Raw genomic sequence first — 16,776 nt, forward strand, 5'->3', positions numbered from 1 at the left:
ATTTCTACATTTAGCAGACTGAAGTAGAGGAACTGGGAGCAGAGGCCCTTCTCAAAACAAATTAACAAATATTCAAACAAAAAAGTCAAATGATAACTCCCCCAGTACTGACAAATGCGTATCAGAGAAGGAAACTTAATTAGCAGAAAAATGCAAATGAATCTCAGCATGCCATAACATCCCCACACTTTAGGAGGGGAGGAAATGAAAAGGAGGATGTGGAGAAACTCGAAGCCTCATACATTGCCAGTAAGGGTAAGAAATTGCCCAGCTTCCGTGGAAACACTTAGCAGCTCCTGGAAACATGGAAGAAAGTTATGGCATGCACTAACAATATCACTTCCACGGTTTGAATATGTTCCTAGAATTCCTGATGCCAAAAGCTTGATCTTTAGGGTCATATGTTAATGGTATTTGAAAGGAAAGCCTTTGGGAAACAATTACGATTAAACGAGGTCATGAGGGTGGAGCTCTCAGGTTGACCTCTGGGGCTTTATCAAAAAAGGATGAGAGACACAAGGCAGCATGTTTGCTCTGTCTTCCAGGCGACCCTTCACATCATGTCTGCACCCAGCACAGAGGCTCCAGCAGATGCTGAGCACATGCCCATGCCCAGGCATCCTCGAGACAGTTGAAAATTGTGCCCATGTCAAAACTTCTATGTACTTGTATACAGATGTTCACAGCAACATACTTCGTTCATTATGACCTTTGGTACAGTGGTTCATCAACTGTCAAGTAACTAAATAAAATGTTTGGTAATATATGAAAAAGGGCTCTATAATATAAAATAAATTGTTACAAAACAATGAGAAAAAATGGGCCAAGGACATGAAGAGGAGATCACAAAATATATTGAGTTTCTAATAACACACAGACTCAAGGAAATGAAAAATATGACTAGGACAAATGCTTTGTTCTGATTGAATTCACAAAGATTACAAAACCATAATGCTTGGTGGATTGAGGTTAGTATTGGAGAAAATGGATACCTGCTTACTTCCTAGCAGGGCAATTGGAGGTTGGTGCCACCTTAATGGGAAATCATTTGGTAATGTCATTTAGAGTAACATTTTTTTAAATGTATGCATCTTATGACCCAGCAATGTTAGTGTCAGGAATTGGTCTGACAGAAACAACTGCGGCCTTTCAGTTGGCCCCACAGCATTCAACACTGTGGAGAGCTGAAAAGCCGAGGAGCCGGTACACAAGCTAGGCTACAGCATAAATAAATGATGGTGGAATACAGTACTGAGTAGTCACTGACAGGATTTCAAAGTCATCTCCAGAACAGAGAAAAACACACTGAGTTTATTGAATAGACACTGGTTTTAAAAGGAGCATGCGCTGGGTATAGGAACACATACCTGTAATCCCAGCACACAGTCAAACTTCCTGGGAGGCTGGGGCAAAAGGACTGCCCTGAGTGTGAGGACAGCCCAAGATCCCCTTCTACGGTATACATTCTACTAAAATTTGTTTTCAGGATACATATCTATTCACACAGATAGTTGGAGAGAATAGCTATCTCCAGGGACCCTAAATGTAACTACAGTGACTAGCATTGCTGCCGAGATCACCGCTGCAATGGTAACCACTGCTACAGCAGGTCCCATAGAGATAGGAACCACATAGGTAGAGCAAGCACCATCACTTGGATGGACCCTGCAGAATAAGAGGCATTACGTCAGCAAGGAAGTTGTGTGCAGTGGTTTGAATAAATCTTGTTCCCATGGAAACCGTGGGGAAAGCTGATTGCCACTGCAGCAGTGTACGGCTTTTGTCCTCGGGCTGGGTTAGTTACCACAAGATTGGGTTTTTACAAAGAGAGCCTGCCCTTGTGTTTTGTCTCATGGGTCTGCACTCATTCGCCCTTTTGCTTCCCTGCCATGTTAGGGTACGACATGAGATTAAGCAGATAGCCACCACTCTTGGCCTTCCAGCTCCCAGAACTGTGAGGTAAATAAACTTCTTTCCTTTATTAATTACTCTGCTTCGGGCATTCTATTAGAGCAAAAGAGAATGGAGTAAGATGCTGCGAAAAAAGCTCTGCTGTGCACAGAGAAGTCTCAGATACAAATACAACAATGCACAGATGGATGTCAGCCTTGAATCCTACAGAGCCACTTACCAGGAGAGACAGGGACACAAGACATGTGCTTGCCCCTCTCTGACGGCAGCCCAGCTCATGGCTCACACGGAGTGCCTGATGCATCCGGTTGTCAAGGACACACAGAACCGTGGAACAGTAGAGTGATAATGTCTACAACTGTTGGGGAGGTATTCAAGTGTTTAAGGACATTGTGAGTGTCCCAGACTTCCAATAAGACACAGCTAGAGCTTTTAGATATTTTTTAATGTGCTTTTATTGTCTCAAAAAGAGAAGTATAATGTTTTAAATTAATGAATAATGCTGTGAATGGTGGTGCCTCCCTTGAACCTAGCATCTAGAAGGCTAACGCAGGAAATTCATGATGTCCAGGCAAGCTGGGGCTACAAAATAAGACCCTGCCAGGAAAAAAAAAAGAATAAACAAAAAAGGGGAAAGACATTGCTGCAAAGACTTTCAGTTAACAAATAAAATCGAATGAAAAAACCATGTCAAAACATACTGACTGGCTGGGCTAACCACCAGGAAAGGTACCCTCACTGCCGCAGAAACTCCCCCAGTCATCCATTCCCTGGCGTTCTCTTGCCCCGATCTGATAGGGGACAGTAAAACACCCAGTTCACATATTGAGGGGAGTTCCTCAGAATTCCCCTCCGTTCATGCCACACTCCCCGCATGTGGTGGGCCCGGCAGTGTCTGCCCCATCTCTACACTGTAGAGCAGCAGACGCTCTAGCCTATTTCCTCAGGCTACAGCTGGAAAGATTGCGGAAACAAGTCCAAAGAGACCTTTCTGGAACCTCTTCCATCCATGCTAGAAAAAGGAGGAGGCTGTTGGCAAACAAGGACAACAATCTGAGTTCAGGAAGGGCAAGAAAGAAGTGGGGGGTTTACAAGCGACTCACTTTAATAGATGCAAGAGGACCCCGCAACAAACACATTTTGAGCCAGACACAGTCTGCCATAATGCTATCTTGAGGAAACCACACAAGAGATAATATATTACTTCAGAGATCCACTCAAGAACAACAACTGAAGCTATGTCTTGAAGACTCAAGTCTGGGAAGTGCACTAATTGAGTTTATAATTTATGTAAATGTGATGCTTTCCCTTCACCCCCCTTCGAGATCTTGTTTTGGTGTAAGGAACGGTGTCTGTGAATCTCATCCATGTCCCTGACACCTATGATGACAGAGGCAATAACTGAAGCCAACAATTGATTATTCTTTACAAGACAAGCTCCAATAGGAGCCTAATTAAAGAATTTCCTAACACTTCTTCCTTGCTAAAAGAAGTACTTTTAATGAAGAAAAGCCCCTGGCATGTCACTCAGACTTTCAATCCTGTGCAAGCTAACACGCAACCACTGCTCTCGTCTCCCCATCTGGAAATAGCAATTGTCACCCAGGAGTAATTGGCTCATTTGCTGGGTTTGCCCTTTAAATGCTCCATGTTCTCCTGACACCTGGAAGTTTCATTTAGAGGTTTTGAGGGCTTTTTCCTAGAGATGACACCATCTGGAAAGGCGTTGCTGGGGACAAATGTGACTACCGTACACTTTAAGCAAAAGAGAACACTGTTCCCCTAAGAAAGGCACAGTGCTTGCAAGAAAGAAGCAAATGTTACTACTTCAGCCAGGACTTGCGGAGGGACCCTTAAAGTGTTCGATCCAGATACACTCACAACTTGCAGCCTTCAGACACTGCCACGATTTCCCATCACAGCAGGGACTAATAAGGAAAGGGTTTCAAACACCACACCTTATCATTCTAACATCTTATCACAGCCGACGGTAGTCAAGAGGTCGCAGCTGTCGCGTTCCACACCTACAGGTTCCAACATCAACACACCACAAGTCTGCTCACACCTCACACCCCATGCTTAAGACACAATTTGACTTATGCAATGATGAAAGCTCTCAATTATTACTACCTGGAGGAACTGCAAACATGTGACTCTGGAAAGAACGTGGCTATTCGGGGGCAGCATGAAGAAGAGGACTTATTATGTCTCCCCAGCTGTGGCGATGGCTACTGAAATCTACATGTGTGATTAAATTTTACACACACACACACACACACACACACATACACACACATGCCAGTGCATGTAAGATGAGATCTGACAAAAATCCCCAGAAGGTAAGTGGGTGACTTTATTGTACAGATGTCAGCTGCCTATTTTAAATAATCTACGACTGTGGACCTGCAGTCAAAGATCCTTGGGAGAAACTGGGTAAGGAGAATGCAGGAGCCTTTTGGAACCATTTGAAAACTTTTACCAGTGCTAAACGAGTTTTAATGCAAAGGTACTACTAAACAGTATGATTTGCTAGGTGCTTCTTTAAAATAATTCTCATGTGACGCTTGCACCCTCCCACTGCACAGAAAACTGGATCTCCAAGTAGGGCAGGCTGTCTTGTTAATGCCATGAAGCCTCTGACTGTCCTACCACAGGCTTTTGGTGCTGTCCCATAAATATGCTTCTGTCATGGTGGGGACACTACCTCAGGCAGTGCCTTGGCTTAAAAATCCAGAAGGAAAAAGGCAGCTTCTCCAGGATGGCTTACAAATGGGCCCCCAACCCCAAGAGTGACAAGCCACCCCAAGTAACAAGTGGAAATGTCTAAGGCTTATTTTCCAGAGGCTGAGTAAGAATGGCAGGCTTTACTTGGTCAGTATTTGAATGGGAATTAGGTGTGTAAGGTTGGATGAAGAAATCTTCCTACCTTTATTCTTATCAGGTTTGTATCCTCCACCTCCCAGTATGTCCTCAAGATCCCTGTCTGAAAAACCTAGAAAAAAAAAGACATTTCAGTGACCAAACTATTTCAGAATCAAGAAATCGGATTAATAAATGTTGCCAATGACACTTGGATGTTCTTTGTGGTACTGGAAGTATGGCTCTGTGATACAGCACCTAAGGCCCTGAGAACCATGCCTGGTGCCAAAACTCAAGAGAGATGGGGGAGAAGAAGGAAGAAAAGGAAGATGAGAGAGAAGAAAGAGAATGGATATGATAGGCTAAGTTCCAGGAGGCCCTAAGATTGCCACTGCCGATGCAAGTACTCTATAGAACCTCCAGTCACCTCGAGTATTTGTGTGACCACAAGGAAAATGAACATAATCCTAGTGATTAAGTTGCATCATATGCCAAAGATGAGATTTTTGTCAAATTAATTAAGAGCCTGACTTAACAAAGGGATCTCTTTCCAAGCTTGTTTTGGGCTTCCCTGAGCTCAGAAACGGGAAGCTGAAATCTGTCCTCTTTCTCCTACTGATCTTAAAGGGGCCACTATCTCTATGGCTGAAGGGAAATACACTCCATCAACAAACTACATGACCTTGTTATGAAGAAAACCTTAGCCCAGATGAGATCCCATCCCAGTAGCTGGACTGCAGCTATCTGAGACTCTACATAGGAAACTCAGCTTCTTAACCAAACAAAGGAAATCATAACTAATTTCTTTTTTTAAAAAAAGTCTAACTTTCTTATAATTTGTGACACAATCATAGCTATCTAACACAAGAAGCAGAATTGTTATTTATAGTCAACTATTAAGTGCACATCTTCCTGAATGTCCTATCGCTGAAATGCAAAGTGTGCTTAAAGCCTTTCTGCTGTATTCTAAAGTACTAGAGGTGATTCACAAAAGTCACTTGTCTGATTGTTTCAGTTCTAATTGTTTTTATCTGCTTTGTGTCATAAGAGACCACTCTTGTTGCAGAATGAATGCTGTACCAACTTGATTATTTGGGAAGCATTTCTTAAAACTGAATGAAATGGGTTTATCAGTTCAGGCCAGACACTGATGGTACTTGTCAATGAGGTTCTAAGTGAGGCCCTTATCAGCTACTGCGAGTCTAATAGCATCCCACGACATGAAGACTCTCCAGTGACACTGGTGGTATTAGTAGTAGATGTGGCTTTTGGGTTTTCATAATAAAGTGTGGCATTACACTGAAGTTTGAGAAACCTCAAGACAACAAGATTTTCCAAACTAACCTGCAATGTTTCAAAACAACAAATGGGCACAAGTCCATTGAATGGGTGCTGCAGTTCAAATGGGAAATGACCATATAGGCTCATGTGTTGGGACACTTGACCCTCAGCTTTTGGAAATATTTCACTGGGAAGTGACCTTTGAGTTTCACTAGCCCACTTCCTGTCTCTTTCTCTTTGCATGTTGAGTGTGGATCCAACGTGACCAGTTGAGTTTTGTTAGGACCCAATCAATTCTGAAACCTTAAGCCAGCCGAATGAATGAATGAATGAACTCCTCTGTTTGCTGTCAGGTATTTGGTCAGGGCAGCTAGAAAATTAACTAAAGGGTGACTGGGTGAGGAAGAGTTACTAAAACACTTTTATTTGTTGTTCTTTTACATATTTGTTTTAAAATCCCTTTAAATTTAGTTGCATTTATTATTTGTGTGTCTATATATGTATGCATGCACACCTAAACGTGCATGCACAAGCATGCATGTACCACAGGACACATGTGCAGATCAGAAGACAGCTTTCAAAGTGCATATCTGAATATAAGAATCCAGGTATCTCCTAGAAAGATGAGCATTCTAGAAATTTCTAAGAAATGTAAACTAATGCCACTCTTCTCACTAAACTGCTTTTTATCATGCCATGCATAGTAATTTCTCATAAACTGTGCTATTTATGTTAATATGTGTGGCTTTAGTATTAATCATTTTAGACCGATAATACTGTTCTTCTAAGTTTTAAATATATGGATGATAAACACTGAGGGATATGACCTATATAGACAAAGTTATTGAGAGTCCCCATAATTTGGGAAATCCTTAAATCAAAAAGTTTCAGCATGACTACTGTAGGGTTCTGCAATTTGCAGTGGCCTGATCTACAGTTCTCTAGATGGCATGAATTCTATTACAGACAACAAAGCAGACCCTCCCAGGAACTGTGGCATTGGTCCGTAAATTCGAGCAGCTAGGTCTTACCTCCTCCTTCTCCTACACTTGGTTTTTTGCGGTCATCAAGATCATTTTGATCATCCAAGGCATCCTCCAAGTTAAAACCATCTGGTTCTGGGGACCACAAAACAAAACAAGCAAATAAAACAATCACTCACTGTCCTGGTGGGTTTTTCTGTCAGCTGGATACAAGCTAGAGTCATCTGAGAGGAGAAACCCCTTTTAGGAAATTGTCTCCATAAGATCAAGGTGTAGGCAAGCCTGTAGGGCATTTTCTTAATTAGTGAGTGGTGAGGGAGGGCCCAGCCCATTGTGGGCGGTGCCATCCCTGGGCTGGTGGTCCTCGGTTCTCTAGGAAAGCAGGCTGAGCAAGCCATGGGGAGAAAGCCAGTAAGCAGCTCCTCTCCATGGCATCTGCATCAGCTTCTGCCTTCAGGATTGAGTTCCTGCCCTGACTTCCTTCAGTGATGAACAATGATGTGGAAGTGTAAGCAAAATAAACCCTTTCCTCCCCAACTTGGTTTTGGTCATAGTGTTCCATCACAGCAATAGAAACCCTGACTAAAACACTCACTTAAACAAGCAGATGATGAGAAAATCCTTCCTTACTTCTCTCCTCAGAGAGCTTGTCTTACCCATGGGATTTGATGGTGCTCTAGTTGTTCCTGGCCTTCTAGTTGTGGTAGTGGTGACATGGTCCCATCTCTCTGAAAACGGGAGGGAAGACAGCAAGAGTCATACATTTAATAACAAAATGTATACTCACATCGTAGTTTTAAGAAGTCACACCATGAAAATAGCGTATTCTTGTCTCAGGGCTTGAAGCCCTGTATGACCTCATAACCACTTGGGAAAAGCTGCAAAACAGATAGAAAAGGTTTTAAATGAGATTCTGACCACTCTTCTTCATAGGATGGGGACTGAGAGAAGAATGCAACTCCACATCTCACCCCTTGACTAGCAGAGCTAGAACATGATCCCAGATATTCTGAGCACATGGGCTAGGGAGTTCTAGAGCATAAGCATGAACCCCAAGAGTTTCAACCATGGTTTCCTCCACTATTAATCCAGAAACTGAACTACAGAAAATGCCTGGAGATGAGTGAACTGGCACTTTCTATGATGTATAGAGAATACTCTTACAAACTCAAAGAGGTTAAGATACAGACACAGACACACCTAGCAGATTGTTTTAGAAATATGGCTTCCTTTCACAGCAGTTACATGGCACTCATGAAGATTTCAATAGTTTCTTGAAGCGCAATTAATCAAAACTCCGAGAGAGAAATTGGGGTTCAACCTGAAGGTTAGAAAAGCAAAAGAGGCTGAGCGGTGGTGGTGCATGCCTTTAATCCCAGAACTTGGGAGGCAGAGGCAGGCGGATCTCTGTGAGTTCGAGGCCAGCCTGCTCTACAAGAGCTAGTTCCAGGACATGCTCCAAAGCTACACAGAGAAACCCTGTCTTGAAAAACCAAGAAAAAAAAAGAAAAGAAAAGAAAAATAGCCAGTCACGGGCTCTTACCTCTACCTCAGTCCAAAAATGGTGATCCTGCCTCCAGGAATCTCAGAATGAGACTGTGGCTGAGAGCTATTTCCTCCTGCCTTATATTCCTCTCTAGGGCTGGGATTAAAGTTGTGCACCACTGGGATTAAAGGCATGCACTGCCCGGTTTCTATGACAAACTAGTGTGACTACTGGGATTAAATGTGTGTGTTACCACTGCCTGGTCTGTAAGGTTGACCAGTGGGGCTGTTTTACTCTCTGATCTTCAGGCAAGCTTTATTTATTAAAATACAATTGAAATGCCACTACAGTTTCTTCTATTAAACTTTAGAATTGTCCATGATTATTTCTCTAACTGAAGACATTCAAAGGGAAAGGTAATGACAATGCTACAGCCAATACACAGAAATAAACAGCATAACCATAGAAGCAAAGGAGCAAAGCTGCCCGTCATGTTATACCATATATAAAAATCAGCCACAAATAGATCAGAGATCTAAAGATAAAGGCTATTTTCAAACAGTTTGGTAAACATTTGTGACACTATATTTGATGATATTTCGTGGAGAGGAAAGCATAAGTGTCAAAAGAAATAATGGACATGAGCTCGAGAGATGGCTCCATGGTTAAGAGCACTGGAGACTTTGGTCCAGGTTCAATTCCCAGCACCCAAATGTCTGCTCACAGTTGTCTGTAACTCCAGTCCATGGAATCTGACACCTTCTTCTGTCCTCCTTAGGCACAAGACATTCACAAGATGCACAGAAGAAAACAAACAAATAAAAAAGAGGAGGTAAGAGGTAAGAGAGAGGTGGGAAATCAAAACAAAGTATAGTGAGATATATATATATATATATATATATATATATATATATATATATATATATATATATGATGTCACAATGAATGACAGGCAAGACAGACAGCTTGGGGTTTCAATAACTGTTTAGACCATGGAAATGTGAGACTTCAGCTATATAAGACCTGAAAATAAATCAATGCACCACCTAGAGAGGAAACATCATATAGGCATATCACTGACATGAAAACATCTAGGACATTTTATGAAAAAGGCCTTCTGCACCAATTTAGAAATAAAGGAGAAGTCCCTGGGTTTTTCAGACTAACTTCTCTTCCTGTAAGATCAGGAGCAAAGCAAGCTCACTGTCACACAGCGCTACAAGTTCTACAACTAAAAGCAGAGAAAACATGCAGATTGTAAAAGAAGGAATCACTCTGTCCATATTTGCAGATGACTGGATCATCTTCACAGAAAACCACAAAGAATGTAAACAGGGGAACTAGTGAGAGAACTCAGCAGCATTGGGAATGGAATCACTGACAGCAACATGTAATAGCGATGAACATATGGAATCCAAAACCCATCATTCATAAAGTAAAAGAAAACAAAATAATGAAATATATACCTTTAAAACAGTGTGAAAACTACTATACTCAGATAAAGTAAACCTGTAGGTAGAAAGTTATAAATAAAGAGAATCTAAACAGAGATACATACTGATTTCATGGAATGGAGAACTCAACAGAGAGAAATGTCAGCTCCCACATTGATCTCTCTCTCTCTCTCTCTCTCTCTCTCTCTCTCTCTCTCTCTCTCTCTCTCTCTCTCTTTCTCTCTCTCTCTCTCACACACACACACACACACATTCAGCGAAAGCCTATAAAAGTCCTACTGATTTCTTTTTCTAGAAATAGTCAAATTTGATTTAAAATTTTTCTGGAAAGGCAGAAACCTTAGGTTAGCTTTTCAAAACCTTGAAAAGGATAAAGTGGGATGAATCACTCTACCTAGTATTAAGGCTCATTTTATAGTTACAGTTGTCAAGATGTGGCAGATAGATAGATAGATAGATACACAGGGCAACAGAGTAGAATGAAGAGCTCAAAAGACCTCAGATCTGCTTTGGCATTTGTATACATATGCAAAGCAACTCAACAGAGGAACGAATCTTTTCAGCAAAAGGTGTTGGAATAATTAGACTTCCAAAATAAAAAGCAATGGGTTTCACTTTATATAAAATTAAATGCTAATGGATGGATTACATTTGCTTAAATATAAAATCATAAAAAATTCAGAGGGAAGCATTTCAGAACTGAATGCTTGGTAAAGAGTTCACACGTTTGACAACAGAACCATGACCCATAAGAGAAAAAAACTGTTAAAAAGCTGGAAAGCCCAGGTAAAATGGTACATGCCCAGCACTCAGGAAGCTTGCATTAGAGACCGGCCAGGATTACTTACTAAGAGAGTAAGACCCAGTCTCTAAAGAGGGAAGACGAGGAAGAAGAGGCACAGAAGGAGCAGGAGAATATGGAGAAAGCAAGAAGGACAAAGGATTATAGAAAAGAAAAGCCATAGAAAGCTTTAATGGAGTTCAAGTTCGGTGAGCTGGAGTTGCAGTTCAGAGGTAAGCATACATTTATTTACAATGATGTCTTAGATTTGTTCCACAAAACAAAAGGAGACAAAGAAATGGGTAGAAGAAGGGAAGGAAAGCTGGAGTTGGCTTTTTAAAAAAAGTAAAAAAAAATTTAAAAATCTTTATTTTCACTATAATCATTCAAAATTATAAATAAGAGAGGAGATGTTGCAACTAATACTAAATAAATACAATGGACAATATATTCCAACAAATTGGACAGAGTTCTGGAAGCACACAAACACTTAAGACTTGATTATGAAAACTAAAAATATAAACAGATGAATAATCATTTAAAATTTGAATAATCAAAGACCTCCCAACAAAGAAATATCTGGGAAACAGATGGCTATAAATATGAATTCTTTGAAGAACTCAAAGAAAAATTAAAGCTAATCCTTCTCAAATTCTTGCAGATTTGAAGAGGAGGGAATAATTCCAAATTTACTTCATGAAACCAACATGACCCTCATGCCAAAGCCAGACAAGAATGCCACAAACAAGCAAAACTGCATGAACAGAGACAAAAACCATCAGGAAAGCATTAGCAGAATTAACTGTATTGAATTAACTGAATTCAACAGCACACTTAGAAGATTACACACCATGATCAAAACTGGATTTATGCCTGGGATACAAGGATTGTTCAGCAGAACTTACATCAATAAACATTAAAAGTATGAAGAATAGAAATCATGTAATCATCTCAGTAGGCAAAGAAGAGACTTTGATAAAACTGAACAGCTTTTTGATGAAAATTCTCAACATATTAGCTATAGAAGTTATGGTGTGGTTAATCTCAGTTGTTAACTTGAGAAGTTCTAGAACCATCTTGGAGGCAGGCCTCTACCTATGTGGTAAGGGATTGTCTTGACTAGGCTAATTGTCTTGAAAAGATCCACCCACAGTGGATGGCACCTTCTGGACTGTACAAAAAGCATGAAGTGAGCTCAGCACAAGCTGTCATATCTCTCTCTCTCTCTCTCTCTCTCTCTCTCTCTCTCTCTCTCTCTCTCTCTCTCTCTGCTTCTTGACTATGGATGCAATGTGACCAACTCATGCTGCTGATGCTGTGTCTTCTCCACCATGATGGGCTGTACACTCTCAAACTGAACAAAAACAACCCTCCCTTAAGCTGCTTTTCTCAGAGTATTTCCTCACAACACCTAGAAAAGTAACTTTGGCAAAGTAGTGCCATTGAATCAAATGAAGGCCACATAGGATAAGGGAACAGGTATCATCACAGTGAAGGGTCAAACACTGAAAGCTTTTCTTCTAACATGAGGAACAAGACAAAGATGCCCACTCTACCAGTTCTATTCAATAGAGTACCAGCTGTACCAGCAAGAACAAGAAAAGACATCCAAATGTGAAGGATGCTCAACTGTGTGTGGAAGTAACAGGACTGTAAGCAAAGAAGATCCTAAAAAGCCAGTGTGGTGGGGCACACCTACAATCCCAACACTTGAGAGGCAGACTCAGGAGCATCCAGGAGTTCACGGGCAGCCTGAACTATATAAGGAGTTTTAAAACTAGCCTGGGCTACAAACAAATACACAAAAACAGACAAACTGGAAAAAAAGAAAACTCTAACATGTTCATGTTTTTAAAGATGGAAGAAGTAGCCATAAGCCAAAGAATGTAGGTGACAAAAAGTGAAGAAACAAATTTCCCCATACAGTCTCCAAAAGGAATGCAGCCCTGCTAGGATGCTTACTGAAGCCTATCATATTCCTTCTGCATTTCCCCTCAGTGGTTATAAGATGCATGCCTGTTGTTTAAGCAACAAGGTATGTGGTCATTCATCCCTACAAGGGCAGCAAAAGGAAGCTCACAGAACCTCAGATTTCAAATGATACCCTGGCACCAAGTGACATCTGGATTGCTGCTTTGTAGGAGACACTGAGATCAGAATGTGGCTAAATAGGACCTATGATGCTTTATCCTGATGGTCAACTTCAGGGGATCAGGAAATACCTAGGAAATTAGTAAATCATACTTATAGCATTACTTTTATGCCAAAACCTGACAAAAATACAGACTTATATCTATTATAAATATGTATGCAAAGCCGGGTGATGGTGGCACACGCCTTTAATCCCAGCACTCGGGAGGCAGAGGCAGGCAGATCTCTGTGAGTTCGAGACCAGCCTGGTCTACAGAGCTAGTTCCAGGACAGGCTCCAAAGCCACAGAGAAACCCTGTCTCGAAAAAACCAAAAAAAAAAAAAAAATATGTATGCAAGATCCTCAATAAAACACAAAAGGTCTAGAAGGTTTATAATCCCAGCCCTGGAGATGCTGAAACAGTAGATCCACAGTAGATTCCTGTGATTCTGAGGCCAAACTGGGTACCAGGCCAGACAGAGCTACACAGCAAGACCCTGTGTCAAAACACACTAAACAAACAAAAATTGATTTTTTTTTCAGAGTTTCTAAAGCAACTCAATAGAAAGGTAGCCTTATGCACAAAGGAGCAATTTTGAGCAAGTTGATGTTTACAGTAAATAAAAAGACTTTTAAGGAAAAAAGATAGGAAAATCTATGGGGCCCAGGAATACAGAGTTTCTAGCTCTCAGACCTTGCAGAAGAAGCATAATCAATCAAACTTAAAACTGTTCACTCCAGAGAAGACTTTGTTAAAGTCTCTTTAACAAAGAACAAAAATGTAAGATATAGAATAGACATATCTAAGAGTTAATGTCTAGAATATGTAAAGACTTCTTAAAACTCAACAGTAAGAAAGTCTAAAGTATGTATGATAATATGCATTTTGGGGACAGGGTCCCACTATGTAACCCATCTGTTCTGGAACTCACTATGTACACCAGGCTGGTCTCAAACTCAGAGATCCACCTGCCTCTGTTTCCCAAGTGCTGGGATTAAAGGTGTGTGCACCACCACAGCCAGCATGTGCACGTCTTTAATGCTAAGTTTCAATTGATTAGTGAAGTCTTTTCCATTTTAAGTTCTTACATAATAAACATCAATAGATAAAATACACACAAAATCTTTTGAGATCCTCAATAACTAGGGAAATATGAAGATCAAAATGCTTAAATGCCTCTGTCTGAGGGTTCTCCTGTGGTACACAGGGCTGTTAAAGTCAATAAGACAGATTCAGGGCTGGAGAGGTGATTCCATGGTTAAGGAGTATTGATTTCTCTTCCAGGGGCCTGGATTTGATTCCCAGCAGCCACATGATGGCTCAAAACCATCTGTAACTGCTATTCCAGAAGATTCAATGACTTCTTCTGGCCTCTACATGCACTGCATGCATGTAGTGCACAGACATGCATGCAGGCAAAAATATCTATGTACATGAAAAATAAATACCCCCAAATATAACCAGACCAATAAAATAAAAGTGAACAGAGCCAGCAGAGAGTGCTAGGGCTAGCCTGTAGTTCAGCCAGTAATGACTCACCTCTTCCTCCTGTACCTGGTTTTCGGCGCCCATCATCTCCATCAGCTAATGCATCAGTCAAGTCAAAATTACTTCCTTCAGAGGGCCCCAAAACACAAAGGAAACAGCAATCTGATTAATAACTGGGCAGAAGATGAAAGGACAAGCCAGACATAATTTATTTTTGAAATAGGCTCTTACTGCATCCTGAAACTCACTCAGTAGACCAGACTATCCTCCAAATCACAGAGATCCACCTTCCTCTGCCTCACCAGTGCTGGGATTAAAGGTAGTGTCAGCAGTCCCAGGTCAAAAACAAGTTGGAACAACAATCATGTTTCATTTTTTTTTCATTTTAGATGATGAGTTAAGGTGAATTAAAAACTGGAATATGCATAAACAAACATTCCACTTACAAGAAATACACTGGACAAATAAGCATGTGGATCACAGGTTAAAGCTCCGATACAATGGTTAGGATGTCAAATAGCGAAAACTCCCAAGGGGTTGAGGAGGCTGCTTGTTCGTTTCCCAGCCACCCAGACTCCCAAAATAATCACACAGAAATCTGTATTAATTGCAATACTGCTTAGCCAATAGTTTAAGCGTATTTCTGGCTAACTCTTATATCTTAAATCAACCCATTTCTATTAATCTGTGTATCACCACGTGGCTGTGGCTTACTGGCAAGGTCCTGGTGCATCTGTCTCCTGCGGGCAGCTACATGGCTGCTCTCTGATTTCGCCTACTCTCTCTATATATACCTCTTCCAGACTGGCTATATTCTGTTAAGCCATTTGTCGAAAGCAGCCTCTTTATTAACCAGTAGCAATAAAACATATTCACAGCAATACATAACCTTCTACACAAAGGTGGCTAAATTGTAGAAAAACTGGATCCCTCACAGAATGCTAGAGGGAATGAAGACTAATATAACCTTCCTTGAAGAATCAACCACTTCTTGTTTTTTTTTTTTTTTTAAAGTATGAGAATACCACCTGGTCTAGCCATCACACTCTTGGGCATTATTCCTGGAGAAAGGAAAGCTTACATTTACAAATGCAGCCACACAAGAAATTCCACAGCAACTTTACTCATAGAAGTAGTCCCAAACTAGACACAACTCAGAACTCCTTCCACACAGAAAGCACTATGCCAACTTTGGTACCTCCATACTATGAAAACTCTTCCCCAATAAAAATAAACTATTGATACACGCAACAAGTTGGATGCACCCCAACTGAATTAAGCTACACAAAAAAAGCCAACTCCTAAAGGTTGTCTACTTTTGCATCACATTTACATAACCTTCTTGAAATGACATTTTATAAATGGAAAACAGATTAGTGGCAGCTGGGAATTAGGGGAGAGGGGAAAGGAGGATGGAAGCGAAGGACAGGTGTGATTGTCCAGGGAGTCACAGGGTGCTTCAGTGACAGAACTATCCACATCTGACTAGAACGGCAGATACGCAAACCAAGCCTGGATGAAGAAAACATGGGGCTTACTCTAAGATGACGTACAAATAAAAAAAAAAATAAACAGTAGCCTTGGCTACATTGTCAGACTATAAAAAAGGAAATAAGTAAATTTTTCTCCAATCCAAAGCCAAATCAAAATAAAATTTCAAACACTTTTAAAAACACTTAGTAAAGACAAATGTGAGAGTCATCACAGGTAAACTTAGAAAAAAATTAAATGTTTTAAACTGCTAAGTTTATTTAAGGGTCCTGTGTTTAACTTGCCGAGGGCTTTTTTCAGTGAGGTGGGTGGCAATGCTAATCAGTGGGACTTTGAAATACAACAGAGTGAAATATGGGCACATGCATTCGTCAGCGCACCAGTGTTTCCAAGTGACCAGTGCATGGTGTTAGTAAACAATGAATGGGCAGAAGACCAGTTCCAAGAACAGGAGAGTCCAATGGGGCTCAATGGAGCTGAGTTACACGTCACACATTTAATCTGGGATAAAACAAAACGAAATAAAACAAAAACAAAAAAAAAACACTGTTTGGGCTTTGGTGTTCTATCTGAGGAGGATGTCTCAACTAGTCTCAAAGTCACCTTAAGTTCTCTTTCCTTTTTCTGCCGGATATAAGAATCCAGGAGGAGCCTGGTGAGGTGGCGCACATCTCTGGTCCCCATTCTTCTATCTGCTGCTATCCTGAGCTGCTGAAAGCTCCTGAGGTCCAGTGTAATACAGGAAGAAAACCCAGGCTTGTGTCTGGGGATGGGGTGTGGGATCAGAGGCAAGCAGATAGATCTCTGTGAGTTTGAGGCCAGCCTGGTCTACCTAGTGAGTTCTGATCTATCTAGTGAGTCCCAGGCCATCCTGGGCTACATAGTAAGATCCTGTCTCAAAGCACCACAC

The 16,776-nt window shown here is 41.0% G+C and overlaps 1 protein-coding gene across 2 annotated transcripts in view; it reads right to left on the reverse strand.

Moving 5' to 3' along the window:
- Cd99l2 (CD99 molecule like 2) overlaps window positions 1-16,776 on the reverse strand; it is an 82,608-nt gene that overhangs the window by 11,466 nt on the left and 54,366 nt on the right. For both annotated transcript variants that reach the window (XM_041640994.1, XM_041640995.1), the window contains exons 4-7: window positions 14,427-14,501; window positions 7,691-7,762; window positions 7,083-7,169; window positions 4,838-4,903 (exon numbers count right to left, since the gene is read on the reverse strand). In XM_041640994.1, coding sequence (XP_041496928.1) covers window positions 4,838-4,903; window positions 7,083-7,169; window positions 7,691-7,762; window positions 14,427-14,501 — 300 coding nt within the window. The remainder of the gene's footprint in view (window positions 1-4,837; window positions 4,904-7,082; window positions 7,170-7,690; window positions 7,763-14,426; window positions 14,502-16,776) is intronic.

This window comes from Microtus oregoni, unplaced genomic scaffold, assembly GCF_018167655.1.
Source record: "Microtus oregoni isolate MIOR12 unplaced genomic scaffold, Mior012 000067F_000, whole genome shotgun sequence".
Lineage (NCBI taxonomy): Eukaryota > Metazoa > Chordata > Mammalia > Rodentia > Cricetidae > Microtus > Microtus oregoni.